The sequence below is a fragment of the Erinaceus europaeus genome, chromosome 1, assembly GCF_950295315.1.
Source record: "Erinaceus europaeus chromosome 1, mEriEur2.1, whole genome shotgun sequence".
Lineage (NCBI taxonomy): Eukaryota > Metazoa > Chordata > Mammalia > Eulipotyphla > Erinaceidae > Erinaceus > Erinaceus europaeus.
In genome coordinates, this window is record NC_080162.1 from 52,306,690 (window position 1) to 52,324,312 (window position 17,623).

Genomic DNA, 17,623 nt, shown 5'->3' on the forward strand with positions numbered 1-17,623 from the left:
AGTTGTCACTGTCATTATGGGACATGTAATCAATGGAGTACTTCCCAGAAGTTTACAAAGAGTATATTATGTCCTTTAGGACAAAATAAATGGAACTGGTGGTGACTGTGCTTACTGAAGAAAGTAAGGAAATGAAGGACAACTATGAGATGACTTTACTGACAAGGGATATATACTTCTGGCCAGTATTCCAGTCAGGTATTGAGAAGCAGTAGGAAGAGAACACAAGCCCTGGAAAAGCAAAACAAAGCAAAACAAACAAAGAGAAAATACTACTGAGAAATCCAGCCAAATCCTAAGGGATTCCAAATGACTTATGGAGTGGGAAGAATGTAATAAAAATGCCAGGGAATATTACATCTACTCAATTGTAGCTGTAAAACTAAATAAATGGGGAATGCGTAGTGTTAACTGTTAACACTGATGTATTTTTATTTATTTTTTCTTTTTCTTTTTAAAAAATATTTTGTTAACCTTTATTTATTTATTTTGAATAGAGACAGAGAGAAATTGTGAAGAAAGGGGGAAATAGAGTGGGAGAGAGACAGAGAGACACCTGCAGCCCTGCTTCACCACTTGTGAAGCTTTCCCCCTGCAGGTGGGGACCAGGGGCTTGAACCTAGATACTTGTGCACTGTAATGTGTGCGCTTAACCAGGTGTGCTACCGCCTGACCCCTTTTTTCTTTCTTAAATGATGTATTTTTATGTTCTGAAAAAGTAACAACACAAATAACAGGCATAATCACGTGGGTAGGATGAAGAAGACAAAAATCACAACCACTGGGGGTGGGGCTATGGTTAAGCGCACATGGCACGAAGTGCAAGGACCAGCGTAAGAATCCTGGTTGGAGCACCTGGCTTCCCACCTGTAGGGGAAGGGGTCGCTTCATGGGCGGTGAAGCAGGTCTGCAGGTGTCTGTTTTTCTTTCCCCCTGTCTGTCTCCCCTCCTCTCTTGATTTCTCTCTGTCCTATCCAACAACAGCAATGATAACAATAATAATAACAAAAACAAGGGCAACAAAATGGGAAAAATGGCCTCCAGGAGCAGCGGATTTGTAGTGCAGGCACCACACCCCAGCAATAATCCTGGAGGCAAAAAAAAAAAAAAAGCCCTAAATTACACAGTAACTTACAGTAGAATATGACTACAGGGGCTATGAGAAAGCTAACTTGGTGGAGTGCACAATTACCATGTGTCAAGACCTGATTTTGAGCCCCCAGTCATCATGTGGGAGTACTGTGCAAAGGGAAAGCTTCATGGTCAGTGGAATGGTGTGGTGTCTCCCTTTCTCTCTCTGTTTCTTCTCACCTTCTACCTTAAAAAAAAAAAATGAAAGGAAGACAGAAAGAAAGAAACGAAAGAGTACTCCGGAGGATGTGGTGGAATCCTAATTATGAAGCCCCAGAGAAAACCTTAGTGGCAAAATAATAATAATACTAGTAATAATAATAAGGATTTCAGCCTCAATTATTTTAATTTTGTGAAAGTTATTTAATTAATATATAATGTGTATCTCAAACTTTAAAGGGAATATTTAAGTAACCATATTTCTATGTAAAATATCACAGTAATATTTTTCTATTGATTACATATTAATAATATTTTGGGTACACTGGGGAAAATAAAATTTAACATTACAATTAACTGTGCCTTCCTTTTTACGTTATTTAATGTGGAGTTAGAAAGTTTGAGATCTCATCATTGGGGCCGACTGCTCTGAACTGGGAGTTCTTACATTCCGCTTCATTTTACTGCTCTTATGGCACAGGAAACGCAAATGACCCTGAATCCTGTTTTTCTGCTTTGGTTTCCTAGCGCCTGGCCTCTCTTTTTCCCATCCTCCTTCATTATTTACAGCGCAGGTTCTGTGTAACTGTGACCTTGTAGGCGTGGTCTGGCCATTCCGGACTCCTACCGCCAGATGGTGCTGCAACACTGCTGTGGTTGCCCAGCAACTCGGGTCCGGAAGCCGTTCTGTGGCTCTCTCCTTGCTGCGGTGAGGCCGCCGGACAACTTCCGGTGTGGCTGCGGAGGTTCGTGGAAGTAAGTGCTGGGTGGCTGCGAGATGACGACGCTCAGGGCTTTCACGTGCGATGACCTTTTCCGCTTCAACAACATGTAAGTGCGGCCTCCCGGGAGCGGCCTGTCTGGGCCCTGTCTCCTCTCCTGGGGGCGGGACCCCGAATGGACGTCCGCACTCGGCCCCGCTGCGGGTCCCCGAGACGCCGGCGCGTCGTTCTTCCATCTGCGGGGCTCAGCGGCCGCCGGTTCGTCGAAGTCGAGGGCGCGGACCGAACCCCCCGGGCTGGTGACTCGGCCTCTGCAGGCGACGCCCCCAAAGTACTGGCTGCGGAAAGTCAATGGCGAATGCTTGTTGCGACGAGAGCCAACTTGTGTGGCACCTGGGGGAGGGGAGGGGAGGGGAGCTAATGACTAATTTGTATCCGAGTAAAATGACGTTGTGCTGGTGGCACCTGGCCGCTCCTTTCTCCGCTGGTTTTTTTAAAAAAATTTTTTATTCTTTATGTTTGGTCACAGAGTGTCAGAAATTGAGAGGAGGGAGGGAGAAACAGAGAGAGACACCTGCAGCGCTGCCTCACCACTTGCAAAGCTTTCCCCTTGCAGGTGCGGACCAGGGGCTTGAACCTGGGTCCTTGAGCATTATACCATGTGCGCTCAACCAGGTGCACCACCATCTGGCCCACCGCGGTTTTTTTTTTTTTAATTTTAATAATTTATTTCCTTTATATCTTAAAAAGTTATTTTCATTATCTTTATGTATTGGATAAAGACAGCCAGGAATTAAGAGGGTAGGGGTGGTTTGATAGAGAGGGAGCGAGACACCTGCAGCGCTGCTTCACCACTTGAAAAGCTTTCCTCTTGCAGGTGGGGACTGGGAGGGGCTCTTGAACTCGGGTCCTTGTGCTCTCAACCAGGTGGGCCACCATCCCCCCCTTTATTTATAACTTATTTTAAAATAAATAACTTATTTATTTTTAAAATGACATCTTTTGATTTTTTAAAAAACTTTTATTTATTGGGCAGAGAAATTGAGAGGAAGGGGGAGAGAGAAGGAGAGACAGACACCTGCAGCACTACTTCACCACTTGGAAAGCTTTTCCCCTGCAGGTGGGGGCCGGGGGCTTGAGCCCAGGCCCTTGGGCATTGTTAACATGTGCGCTTAACCAGGTGCGCCACCACCAGGCCCCTATTCACTTTATTTTAATGAGGGAGAGAGGAAGATACAGACACAGACGAGAACACTGCTCAGCTCTGGTTTTTGATGGTGCAGGAGGTTGAATCTGAGACTTCAGAGCCTCAGGCATGAAAGTCTTTTTTGCAGAACCATTATGCTTTCTCCCCAGCCTATTCTCTTTGATTTTCATGGGCTTTGTGACTGTAGCCACGCACCCAAAACTTACAATGCCCCCCCCCCCTTAAGACATGTCCTAATGAGATCTGGAAGTTAGACACGTTGACAGAGCTTTGCGGTCAACATGTAGGATTCTGCAGCACACGTTCTGCTTGGTCCCATATCTCATCTTCCATTTATGAGACTTTGAAAGACATCAAACATCAAGGCTTTATGTGAACACGAGGGACCGAGTGACTGGGATTCAGGTGTCAGAAGGCTGCCTAAAATGTTGGTTTTCTTCTAAAAGTGGTTCTCTGGATGAGGAAGTGGGTGTGAAGGTGACAAAGTGTGAGGTGTGACAAGTGGGAGATGAATGTGACTGGAGTCCTGAGAATATGGCTGTAGTCCTGAGTTTCTGCAACCAAGTAACTGGTGAGACTGGATCCCCTCCGTTGTTGAGGGATTAATACCTGATTCTGTGGGGAGGGTTTTCCCTTGGGCCCCTCTTATCCTGAAGCAGGATCTAGATGTCAACTTTGAGGTGAGCACGCACTGTGCCCTCTGCCACCGGCCCTGTCACAATCCCGCAAGAACAGCAGTTAGATAGATTTCTTTATAGTCACTTCATGTTTGAGAAAACTAAGGATTTAGAGCATGAGTGAGTGTCACAGGTGGTAGAGCTGGTGAAACAGGTGGGGAAAGCAAGGGCTCCTGACTTGTTTGTAGAACACAATTCTTAAAAGAGTGAACCCTGACCTTTCATTTTACTTTTTTAGTTTTGCCTATGTTTATCAGAGCACTGCTCAGCTGCAGTTTATGGTGGTACTGGGGATTGAATTTGTGACTTCAGAGCATCAGGCATAAACACTTATTTATTTTTTATACATAGCCAATATGCTGTCTCCTCCACCCTGGCCTTTCATTTTTTAAAAGCAAATACTTGGTTTTTTGAGAGTCACTGTCCTCCTACTCACGGAGCTTTGTGGTAAACAAGGTGACTAAAGGAGGTAGACCAGCCCAGTAAGCCATTCTGGAGGTCTTGGCAGTGGCCCAGAGATGATAGCTTGAGGAAGACTTGGGTTTGGTGATACAGACCCTAGAATGAGATGGTGTGCTACTTCAGGCATCAGAATTGAATAAGGAAAATTGATTTCACTGAAGATTTTATACAAAAATGAATAAAGTAGAAGGAAAATGAACATGGTCTTTCATAATATTTCAAAATTGGATTCCAAAATCTCATCTAGCTTGTTAAGAATGCCTCTTCCGGCTATATATCCTTTCATCTTCGCTCCACACTTTAATTAGGGGACTAATTAGAACTGAGACACTAAATGAAGGTGGTGTAGTAGGAAGGGAAGAGACCAACGACTGTAGAAACACTGCAATTAATTTAGCAAGTAGTTTATTCTTGGAAACATCTTTGTGTACCTATTTTTTATTATCTTTATTGATCGATTGGATAGAGACAGAAATCGAAAGGGAAGAGCGGGATAGAGAGGGTGAGAGACAGACACCTGCAGTACTGCTTCACCACTTGTGAAGCTTTCCCCCTGCAGGTGCGGACTGGGGGCTTGAACCTAGGTCCTTGCGCATTGCAACATGTGCGCTCAACCAGGTGCGCCACCACCCAGCCCCTTTATGTGCCTATTATATACTCATGCAGGAGATGCACAACGTTCTGTAGGGGAAACTGAGGTAAGATGCCACATGTAGAGTGCAAGTGTTCAGTGCAAAGGAGCAAACAAATGAAGGCAGGAAAGGGAAATTAGAAGTGGGTGAAGACTCACTTTTAGGCAGGGTGTTCTAGGAGGGTGTCGCTGAAGATAGACGGTAGGGAATGGGGGGGTGCTAGGAAGGAATCGTGTGGGTATAGAGGGCAGTTCTTCTAGGTAGAGGCAATAATGTATGCAGACCTGTGTCACATCTGTGGAGGAGGGCAGTGTGCTGGAGCAGATCGAGGGTGTGCGAAGAGATGAGATTCAGAGTCAAATGATTAGGCGTTGAAAGGAAAGGCCATCGTGACTTGGGCCAAGTGCACTGAGATAGCTAGGTGGAGAAGTGGCCTAGTGGACGGGCATGGGGGTCTCAGTTTAGGTTTGGACTGAAAACAAAAATTTAGGGGGTCAATACTGTAGTGAAAAAGAGGCTCACAGCTGATATCCGAGACACTAAGTGTTAGAATGAAAGAGACCTAGTGAGCTTGGCGGAGGCTTGGAAGGAAAGTCAAGTGAGAAAAGCACGTCAAGGGGAAGGAACTCAGTAGTTAGAGAAGCATGAGAGGGTTAATACTGAGGACTGGCATTCCTTGAAATTATTTTTGGCATTCTGTGAGGGCAGACCTATTTTCAGGATAATAAGATGGTGTTTTCCTTTTCTACTCTCATTCCCTCACAAGTGCACAATGTAGTTTTCCGGATATGTGATCTTTCAACAGTAGTACAACAGAGTTGTGAATTTAGCATGGTTTGCTTTTCTTGTGCATTTTTACTTTTAGTGACTTACTTAGCCCAGCTTTATGAACACTGCTTACTATTGTCTTTTTTCTTATTTCTTTCAGTAACTTGGATCCACTCACAGAAACTGTATCCTTTAAAAAAAAAGTTAAGTGAAAGATTACTAAGGGTTGGGAAAATGGAAAAACAAAAGGAAAAAGTAGATGAGTACTGAAAAAACTTGTAGGTCAGAAGATATTGTAACCTACATTACAGATAAGAAAAAAAAGCTGGGAGCAAGAATTGTCTTATATCTGTCTGACATGCTAATGGCAATGAGTTTTCATAAATCTAACAGTACAGTTCCAGTGCCCGCTTCAGTCCTCAGTCACTATGCTGGTGTACAATAGGAAGCCTTGCCTTCATTCTGCAGTTAAAAAGGCTGATAGTGTCCTTTGGGATCAAATGAGTGGAAGGTGAGTTGATCGTGCTTAGTGAAGTAAGTGAGGAGGTGAATCATGAAAAGTAGCATGACTGCCAAATGCCTCTAGAACTTTATGAAAACTGCTGGTTGTCGACAGGGACTCGTGTCCCAGAACTAAGAAAGAAATTCCTGCCTTCAGCAAGGTGGGTTATTTCTGCCTATTGTAAATGAAGTCTAAAGGTGAAAACTAGTTCAGAGTAGGCAGTGGTTCTATGAAGTTGCCAGCAACCTGGCTCTGCACTTAAACCACTTTACCATTCCCATGATTATCCTTTATAGAAAATGTTAGTTCTTTTCATGTTATGTGATTACAAAATAACTGTTGCAGTCAGAATAAGATTTTTGGATAGCACACAAGGAAATGGCTTCATTATGAAGAGTTTTTTAAGTTTTTTTTTTTTTTTTTGCTGCCAGGGTTCTCGCTGGGGCTCAGTGCCTGCACTATGAATCCACTGCTCCTGGTGGCCATTGTTGGTGGTGTTGCTGCTGCTGCTGTTGGATAGGACAGAGAGAAATTGAGAGGAGGAGGACAGAGGATAGGACAGAGAATGAGAGAGAAAGATAAGACACCTGCTTGACTGCTTGTGAAGCAACCCTCCCACCCCCCACAAATGGGTAGCTCGGGGCTTGAACTGGGATTCTTGTATTGGTCCTTGTGTTCTGCACATAGTACACTTAATCTGGTGTGCTACCACTCCCCCCCCCTTTTTTTTTTAACTAGAAAGAAACCAGGCGTTTATTTTCAGGAGACAGCATATTTAAATTTTCTATTTACATGGTGAAATACTGTATGTCATGTGGCTGCATATCAGAAACAAAGTTGGGTAGAAAAACAATCCCTAGTGTTCATTTTCATTTCTGAAGGACGACTGATTAAAGACCCATTCATACTTGAAAAGTAAATGAGTTTTGAATGATACAAATTTTCACTGTATAATAAAGGAAAATAATGACATGTAAATCAAATGGTATGATTATAGTTATAAAGTCTCATAACTCAGGTGAAACCATATTTAAAAGTAAACAGCTTCATCATAGTTGGCAGTGATTGAGCATCTGAGGTCTTGGTCTATTAGCTGGAGGAGAGATTGCTGTGGTGTATTGTTAGCTGACAGGAAGACTGGTTTATCATGTTAAGGGTTTTATTTGAAGAGTACTCAAAATAAGTGCTGTCCTTCAGAGGAGTGTTTGAAGGATTTATAGCTGTACAGGTTTCCCAGTTTTGCCTTTTTAAAATTTACTTATTATTAAATGAGTGATGGTGTCTCAGATTTGTATCAGCAGATTTACATGAAGGGATGTAGTAACATACATATCAGTAAAGACACCAAGGGCTGAAGAATTAAGTAGTGAGAAAATCATTTAGGAATTCACTCACTTTTTCTTTTCTGTCCTTTTAAAAATTATTATTTAATATTTATTTGTTTATTTATTTATTTATTTATTTTGACCAGAGTACTGCTTAGCTGTGGCTTGTGGTTGCTGAAGGTTGACCCTGGGACCTCTGGTGCCTCAGGCATAAGAGACCGTCACATAAACTGCTGTGCTATTTCCCTCTGTCACCCTCACTCATGTCGGCTCTTATTTGCATTACTGGAAATGTAGAGCTTGAATTAGTACAGGGGGAAAACTGGATGACTGTTGGATTGACTTTAGAGGTACTGGAGTCTGAGAGTCTCATGGCTGAATGTAAAGTCATTAAATAAAAGTAATCCCACCGGCGGGGGGCGGGGGGGGGAAGCACTTCTCTAGTGTGGTGAAGCAGGTCTGCAGATGTCTTACTACTCTCTTTCTCCCTCTCCCTCTGTTCTCCCAATTTTTCAGTCCTATCCAATAAAATAAAATGAAATTAAAGTACTGACCATCAAGCATAAGGAATTGAATAAACATTCATATTCTATAAGCTTGTTAGAAGAAAAGAGCTATGTAGTGATTTAGATGGCTGTGACCAGGCAGGTGGGGAGCCGGGGGCTCGAACCTGGATCCTAAGACTGGTCCTTGCGCTTTGCTCCACATACGCTTAACCTGCTGCACTACTGCCTGACTCCCATAAAGTGCCTTTTAAGAAAACTCTTTTTAGAGTAGAGTTTATGAGCTTTTTTTAAAAAAAAAATCTGTAATTAATAGGTTCCAAGATTGTAAGATTAGTGTCCAGTTCCATACCACACCCACCACCAGTGTGTCCCCACCCTCCCAACCCCCAAAGATAACCACCAACCACCGTAGTTCTCACAAGAGCTTTTTAATGTCCATACATTTCACACTCCTTAACAAGCTTTAGTATGGAATTCCTTTTTACTTACAGTACCTTGCCCACTGGCCAGAGTATTTCATTGTTGCAGAGGCACCTGGTGGAGAGTTAATGGGTTATAGTAAGTATAACAACACTATTACTGTTTTGGATGGGTAGTTTAAAGTTCAGTTTACCTATAACTTAATTTTTTTTTTTTACAATTATTCAGTAATTCATTGAGTAGGCAGACTCAGTTTTCTTTGATCTTTGATTCTGTATTTACATTGTTTCTGCAGAAATTGGTACATAAAATGGGGATTATACCTTCTTCATTGAATGAGCATTACTAACAAAAATGAGAGCTATGGGAATTGTCTCAATACAAACATACCCACATGAAATATAGGCATTTTTTAAAGTATATATGGTCTGTGTTCAAAATTGCTTATTAGTATGTTATGCCCTCCCCCCCTTTTTATTTAGCTTTTTAAAATTCTGATTCTACTTATTATGTGTATGTGTGTGTTACATTCAAATAATACTACTAATAAGCATTGGCTTTATAATTTCTAGGACTTATAGATTAAAACTTTATCATTAATTTCCTATATACCAAAGAGTAAATGTATGCTTATGTGTAAATCCTTGTGTTTAGTTACTGACTATAATCTTCTCCTGCAGTTATGGGTAAAGCAGAAGGCTCAGTAGCCCGGGAAGAATGGCATGGGCATGTTACAGCTCTGTCTGTTGCCCCAGAATTTCGACGTCTTGGTTTGGCTGCTAAGCTTATGGAGTTATTAGAGGAGATTTCAGAAAGGTGAGGTACTAACTTGTCAGACTATAATTTATGCACTATTTTATTTTTTTCTCTTTGTGAACATTTATGAGTTTTTGGTTTTTTTTTTTTTTCAGCCTTCAGGCTGAAATATTTGAATATCAGACTGAATATCTGTTGTTTTATAATTTACAGATATTTCATTTTCAACTTCCATCATTGTTCACAATTGTCACACATTCAGGGTAGCTATATTGTCTTATTTTGCTTGCAAGGTAAATTAAGGCAAACCTGCAGTGGGTTTATAAACTAGATTATTGGGGGCTGGGCAGTGGCATACCTGAGGACCTGGGGGGAAGCTTCACAAATGGTAAAGCAGGCCTGCAGGTAGCTCCCTTTCTCTCCTTATCTACTCCATTTCTCTTACTTTCTATATGTCCTATCAAGAGAATAAAGGGAAAATGGCCACTCAGAGCAGTGGATTTGTCTAGAGCCCCAGCAATTACCCTCGTGGCAGTAAAAAAATAAATCATAAATGAGACTACTGATGGGATAAAAAAAAACTAGACCACAAAATTTTAGTGTTTTTGCCACCATTGCAGATGTTTCCAAATTCAGTTAAAATTGCCCTTGACATTTGGGGGGGGGGGGGCATTTTGTAGTGCTCTAGACCAAAAGAAAAACACTCATGTCAAAGATACTCATATTATGATAGCCATGTCATGTTTAATAAGTATGTATAATCTAAGAACATTGTAGCTATTTGAGAAAAAATATCTGAAAGGAAAAAGTTCTTGTTTCATTGTTAAGTAACTAGTAATTTAAAGTGTCCACCTGTTAGGTATTGGGAACAAATTTCATCATCACCTGAATTTTCACTTTAGTTGTTTTCAGTCATAGGAACTGCCAGAAACTATGTTTTATAAAGACATTACATCACTCAAAGGAATATAGCACAATATAATCTTAATATGTAAACTGTTGGGTTGTAGAAATACTCAAGACATATTTTTCTATGCAAAAATGCACCATGACTTTCCCAACAGTCCAATACATCAGATAAGTACTTTGTCAGTGTCTGGCATGGAAGGTTTGTATCTTTGTATTTACGGGTAAAGCAGAAGGCTCGGTAGCATAGGAAGAATGAATGACTTGGGCAAGTTGCATCTCTGACTTTGGAACCAGAATTTTGATGTTTTGGTTTAGCTACTAAATTTATGGAATGACTAGAGGACTTCTGAGTTTGGGGTACCTTGATACAATTTTGAGAATTATCAACATTATAGAATTTTTAAAAAAGACCTATTGTTCCAACAATGAATTGCATCAACAAGGGCAATAATAATAACCACAACGAAGCTACAACAAGGGCAACAAAAGAGGGAAAAAAAAAAAGACCTATTGTTATGTATCAGGCATCCTTATCTATAAGATATGAGTGATAAGAAGACAAGACTCTTCCTCCTGGTTCCCACTGTAGAAGAGATAATAGATGTTTAAGCTTAATCAGTTCTAAAGCTCCCTGTTCCTTTTATTTATTCTTTTTCTCCCTTCCCCTCCCCATGTGTTTTAACTATTTGTATACACGTTTTATTAATATAATTCACCTCATATGAGAAGCACAGAAGATACTGTTCTGATGTGTGCAGTGCTGGAATTTGAGTACTGAGGCACACAACTCCCTTGCTCTGCCAACTAAGCTATTTCCCTAGCTCTATATATGGATTTTTAAGTGCATACATTAAAAATAGAAACAATATATATATAAATTTCCAAATAAGTAGAGCAAAAAAATGGGAGTGGTAAAAATCTACATTTTCATAAGATAGAAAAAAGTTAAATTGAAATAAACAGAAATAAAGTTTGACATAAAATATTAGCTGACTCCCAATTATCAGTAATTTAAACAGTAATTTTTTTAGTTTTTAAAAATTTTTATTTATAAAAAGGAAACATTGACTAAACCATAGGATAAGAGGGGTACAACTCCACACAATTCCCACCAGAACTCTGTATCCCATCCCCTCCCCTGATCGCTTTCCTATTCTTTAACCCTCTGGGAGTATGGACCCAAGGTCATTGTGGGATGCAGAAGGTGGAAGGTCTGGCGTCTGTAATTGCTTCCCCGCTGAACATGGGTGTTGACTGGTCGATCCATACTCCCAGCCTGTCTCTTTCCCTAGTGGGGAAGGGCTCTGGGGAAGCGCAGCTCCAGGACACAATGGTGAGGTTGTCTGTTGGGGAAGTCTGATCGGCATCCTGCTAGCATCTGGAACCTGGTGGCTGAAAAGAGTTAACATACAAAGCCAAACAAATTGTTGACCAATCATGGAGCTAAAGGCTGGAATAGTGCAGATGAAGAGTTGGGGGGTCCTCCATTTTGTAGATAGCTAGTAGGCATATTTTAGTTATATTCCAAAGGGCCTGTGGCTATACTAGTTTTTTTTTTTCCTTTTTCATTTTTTCCCCTGAGCGAAAATCTGATATGCAGGTGGATCCTAATTTTTGTTTGGGGAGATGATGTCATGGCTGGAAAAAGGACCAGAAAGCTGGATCAGGGAAGAGAGTAGCTCCCAAATATGGGAAAGGTGTAAAAATATTGACTGTAAACCCCATCGATTTGATGTGATCTGGGGCCCATATTCAGCTTAGGAGCCTATGTGACCTCTGCATCCCTGTAGATCTGAGCTCACATTCTGTGGTCATGAGTAGGAACATTCCAAGCTGCCCCAATATCAACCCATCTCCTCGGGTATAGCATAGAGTATGTTGTCCATCCTCCCTTTGGAGGATGGAACATTCTCTACTGCTGTTAATCCAAGTTGAGGGAAAGGTCCTATGGGGGCCCACAAAGGGGTCTATTGTGTTGTTCTTGATAGAAATGACCAATAACAATGGAGAGAGGGATTTATTCAAGGTATAGGTCCATTATGTCTGTTTGGCAATCTCAGGACTCCCTGCTTAGGGCCCCAGCTGATGGAATAGCCTGATAGTGACTGAAGAGTCATTGTTAAAGTATGCCAGTCTCTTGCCCTTATTCAGCTTTGCAGTCCTTGCTTTGATAAGGTTAGCTTTGGAGTGAGTGAGAGAACTATAATAGGAAGTAGGTGAGGAAGGTGTCTAAGTCTTAAATAGACACCATTTCATTATGAACTTGATACTCACTACAGAGTAATGTGTATTTTTGCTTTCAGGTATATATTTTGCCCTAATTTATGGATACATGTGAACATATGCTCCATCTCACAGGACCTGGTCTATATCTAGGTTTTGGGACTTTGTTAGGAAGTGAACTTCCTGGAATGGAATTAGAGAATCCTGTGAAAGGAAAGTTCTCACCCAAGTAATGAGGGTAAAGGGTTGACATTCCATGCCTGAAATCTCTGGACATAGTCTGAAGTGAAGTATGCTGAGGTGGTACTCATTGTGTTGATTAGGTTGGGATCAGTGGATACAATATCATTTGGTATGAATTGAGAGAAACATGCAGGAAAGTGAGGCCCACTTTAGAGGTTCCAGGACTGGGGGAAATAGACTCTTAGAGGAAGTGGGAGGTTTCTGCTTAAATAGTAATTTTTTAAATCTTCAGACTTACATTTTATTTTTAAAAAAATGGAAAAAATAAAACATGAGAATGAAGCCATGTTGAGTTTGGGTAGAACCAGAAAGAAGGCTTTGGAGTTGGGTTTTTTTGTTGTTTGTTTTGTTTTTTAAGTGGTTTACAAAATAACAAGGGAACGATTTCACACCATTCCTGCCACTAAAATTCTATGTTCCTATTCTCTGCACTGGAAACTAGTGGTTCTCCAAAGGACACAGATAATGGGTTGACTTTCTTTTCTACAAGGACTGCTTATCTATATTTTTGCCTATTTTTTTCTATGATCCTGCCTTTTCTTCCTAAGTCACACCTTACATCTACTAGTACTTCTACTAGTACTTCCAAATGTCTTTCCTTTATTCCTTTTCTCTCTCTGGATTTCAGAGCCCTCTCTCTAATCATCTTCCCCTAACATTTCTCTCCTTGTGGGGGTATGGAGCAGAATTGTTTTTGGGGTTCAGCAGGTAGGAGTGCTGGCTTCTGAACAGTAAATTTTAGGGAGTCAGATGGTAGCGCAGCAGGTTAAGCACAGGTAGCGCGAAGCGCAAGGACCAGCTTAAGGATCCTGGTTCGAGCCCCTGGCTCCCCACCTGTGGGGGAGTCCCTTCACAGGTGGTGAAACAAGTCTTCAGGTGTCTTATTTTTCCCCGTCTTCACCTTCTCTCTCCATTTCTCTGTCACATCTCACAACGACAACAATAGTAACTACAACAATAAAAAACAAGGCAACAAAAGGAAAAATAAATATTTAAAAAAAAAACAGTAAATTTTAACGTACTTGATTTTAGAATCCAGTTAAAGACATAGACTTGAGAACATTATGCTAAGCCAGTCACAAAAAGAAAACATTGCATAATTCCACTTATATAAAGATAGGTAAAATAATTCAAGACTCATTCAGAGTGGGATTGGTAGTTGCCAGGGACTTGGGTAGGGGGAAAGGAAGTTATTAATTAGGTATAAAGTTTCAGTTAAGAGTGCTGTCAACATTTGTAATAATCACCAGAGTGAAGTATCATTACTTGTTGAGAAAAGATTTAATCTATCAGGAAGGTGTAAGAATTAAAAATTTTATTTACTCAGTGACAGAGTAAAGTAAAATCACATTAATTGATAAAACTACAAAAAAAATCTCAGAAATGGAAATACAAGCATAGATTCTTCCTCACTGTTGGGCCAATCGGAAGCTGATTAATCAGATCTCTGTTGCATATCTCTGTTGAATTATTTCAAAATTATAATACTTGAAAGCACTACAAATATATTGCTAGCTGATCCCTTGCCTTAGAGAATTTCATCCACAAGTAAATTTCACCCACAAATCTCTCCACAAAGAAAGATCTGACTTCCTTGGAAAATGTTACCAAATAATTAAAAATTAGTGACAAAGTTTACTTTTATATAAACAAAATAAGGAAATATTACTCTTATTTTCCCTTTTGTTGCCCTTTTTTTATTGTTGTAGTTGTTGATGTTGTCATTGTTAGATAAGGACAGAGAGAAATGGAGAGAGGAGGGGAAGACAGGGGCAGATACACCTGCAGACCTGCTTCACCGCCTGTGAAGCGACTTCCCTCTTAAGTGAAGAGCCAGGGGTTTGAACTGGGATCCTTACGTTGGTCCACGTGTGCTTAACCCTCTTCACTACTGCCTGACTCCCTCTATTTTTGTTTTAAGGTTAAGATAAACTTTGTAACAAAGCATGACAAAAAACGTGAGGAAGGAAGATGTCATTTCATTATGGATGCAAAGACCTCAGAAAAATCTTAGCATAGTGGATTAGACAATTTTTATATGATGATGCATCAAGGATAAGGTCATTTAAACATTAGAAAATCTTTGTGTACATGTCATCATATAATGTTTACAGCAGAACAATGGTTATTTCAGTAAATGCTTTGATAAAATCCAATGCTATTGCTAAAAATGTAGCAACTAGAACTTCCTTAACCTGGAAAAAAAAAGTATAAGAAACCTTGTAAATGTCAGTGGTGTGTTGGAATTATATACTGCCTTGAATTGAATACTTCATACATTGAATAGTTCCCTTTAAAGTTCAGGATAAGATAAGGGTGCCTATAAGTAGCCTCTGTTACTTCACTGGACATTTTAGACAGCACAGCATATTAAGAAAAGACATACCAAGAATGAAAAGAAACAGCTGTTGTTTGACCTGATGTAATTATACAAATAGAAAGTCAAGAATTTAAAATGTTTAGAAATACAAAGTTGGTAGATATGAAATCACTATAAAATAGTTGTATCTCTACACATACAGGTAACATTTAGAAAAAGTGCCTTTTACAGTAGTAGGAAAATATAGCAAGGACTTAGTGAACAAACCAAAACCTGTACAATGTGAGGTCTCTTAAAGTTTATAAAACTATTCAGAGCTCTTGTATTAAAGATGACTTAATATAAGTAGAGAAATACTTAATGTGGTTATACACTGGTATAGTAAATAGTGTGAAGATGAACAAGTTACAGCTACACTAAGGCTAATTTACATAGTATTGACAAAATCAACTCATTAATGATTATATAGTATGATTTCACTTATATCGAGTTCATAAATAGGAGAAACTAAGAATCAGAATGTGTCGAAAGCTTTTTGAGTAAGGAGAAAATGTCATGGACCAGAGGACCCAAAGTTTCCAGGCTACACTAGTACTGTCTTCAGTATTTAGTTTGTAGCACTAAGTGAAATACTGTATGGTTTATTGGCAAATTGAATTTATGACTACCCCATAAAAAATACACAGTAATTTCTTTATGCTAAGAAACAGGATTATAATTTTTTTTAAAAATTAAGTTTTTCTAAAGGAAAGATGTAGGCTTTGAGTCAAACAGAAGAATATCTTTTATACTTCAAAATAACTATATTGCAATGATAAGAAACATATAATCATGCACTGTCTTATTTCTACCATTCTATGAGTAGTAATTAAAGTAAAAACAAATGGTTTTCAAGAAAGATCTATTTCCTAGGGTTTTCACATACTGACGTTTTCTTTTCTCTTTTATTAAAAGAAAGGGTGGCTTTTTTGTAGACCTTTTTGTAAGAGTGTCAAATCAAGTTGCAGTGAATATGTACAAGCAGCTGGGCTACAGTGTATACAGGACTGTCATAGAGTACTACTCAGCCAGCAACGGGGAACCTGATGAAGATGCCTATGGTAAGCTCCTTCTGTGCAAGTATCCTTACAAGGAAGCTATAAACATTTACATTCTACAGACTGAAATATGCATGTTTTAATTAACTTAAAGAATATTATATTTGTAGGACGTGGTATTTGGAATTTGAGCCATAGTTTTTAAAAATTTTTTTTAACCTTTACCTGCCTTTATAGCCTTAGCACTAGTTAACTTACATTAGTTAACCACTGGTTAATTTCTGTCATACAACATTATAGGTACACTATTTTATTTACTAAGATTCTGTCAAAAGAACATTTATATGAAGAGATGAATTGAATCTCAGTTGGGATTTAGAATTGAATCTCAGTTGGGATTTAGTTAAAACTCTAAGGTAGGGGCCGGGCAGTAGCACAATGGGCTAAGCGCACATGGTGGTTAAGGAACCCGGTTGGAGCCCCCAGTTCCTCACACCTGCAAGGAGGGGGGGTTGCTTCACAGGCGGTGAAGCAGGTCTTGCAGGTGTCCTGTCTTTCTCTTACCCCCTCTGACTTCCCCTCCTCTTTTCATTTCCCTCTGTCCTATCCAGCAACACTGACAGCAGTAACAACAATGATAAACAAGGGTAACTAAAGGAAAAAAAAATAGCCTCCAGAAGCAGTGGATTCCTAGTACAGGCACTGAGCCCCAGCAATAACCCTGGAGGCAAAAAAAAAAAAAATCCACGATGAAGATAGTTCTGTTGGGAGTCTCTTTATCTTTTTAAAAAATATTTTATTTACTATTGGATAGAGACAAATTGAGAGGGATGGAGAGAGAAGAGAGTGGGACACCTGCAGCCATGCTTCACTACGTGTGAAGCTTCCCCCCTGCAGGTGGGGATCAGGGGCTGGAACCTGGGTCGTTGAGCACTGTAATTTGTGTGCTTAACCAGGTGTACCACCACCTGGCCCCTGGGACTCTCAGACATTTTTCTTAGAATGTGGTAAGAGGTTGATTAGAGGACCAAAAAAAAAAAAAAAAAAAAATCTATGTGAACTTTACTTCTTAAATTACATAATTTAAATTTGGAAAAAACTATTTTATTTGGGTACTTATATTAAACTTTGTTTTCTAACAGATATGAGGAAAGCACTTTCCAGAGATACTGAGAAGAAATCCATTATACCACTACCTCATCCTGTGAGGCCTGAAGATATTGAATAACCATGGGCAGTGGTTCTTAGGCTGAGGTCCCAAATATTTTATAGACTATTATTTTCTAATCACTTAAAGACTTCAAGAAAAATACTGGCTATAAACTTGTTATATCTGTTTTCATTTAGCAGTATCATAGCTGTTTACTGTTAAGATTCAAACAGGCAGCTAGATCAGAAGGAAACATTCCATCATCACAGTTCATAGTATTCACTGTATGCTGAGGGAAAACATTGGTACAATTTCCTTCAAAATTCTGTGCCTGAGAGCCACTGCCACACACACATATATATATTTTGTATTGATCTGTTAATTGAAACTTTAAAAACATATATGAAATGTATAAATCTAAGATGTATAATAAAGTACATTTTAATTCTATGAATGTTTTCTGGAAGTTTGTCA

At 39.7% G+C, this 17,623-nt stretch overlaps 1 protein-coding gene and 1 long non-coding RNA gene across 2 annotated transcripts; one reads left to right on the forward strand and one right to left on the reverse strand.

Moving 5' to 3' along the window:
- Positions 1 to 1,643: 1,643 nt before the first annotated feature.
- Positions 1,644 to 6,280, reverse strand: LOC132536843 (uncharacterized). The gene is made up of 2 exons (XR_009548382.1): positions 6,150 to 6,280; positions 1,644 to 2,146 (listed from the first exon to the last, which is right to left on the reverse strand). It is a non-coding gene; the product is annotated as an uncharacterized LOC132536843 (long non-coding RNA).
- NAA20 (N-alpha-acetyltransferase 20, NatB catalytic subunit) lies at positions 2,006 to 17,599 on the forward strand. The gene is made up of 6 exons (XM_007525394.3): positions 2,006 to 2,121; positions 5,919 to 5,943; positions 8,559 to 8,649; positions 9,192 to 9,327; positions 15,917 to 16,062; positions 17,142 to 17,599. The coding sequence occupies exons 1-6, from the start codon at positions 2,069 to 2,071 to the stop codon at positions 17,225 to 17,227; spliced, it is 537 nt and encodes a 178-aa protein (XP_007525456.1). The 5' UTR covers positions 2,006 to 2,068; the 3' UTR covers positions 17,228 to 17,599.
- The last annotated feature ends 24 nt before the right edge of the window (positions 17,600 to 17,623 follow it).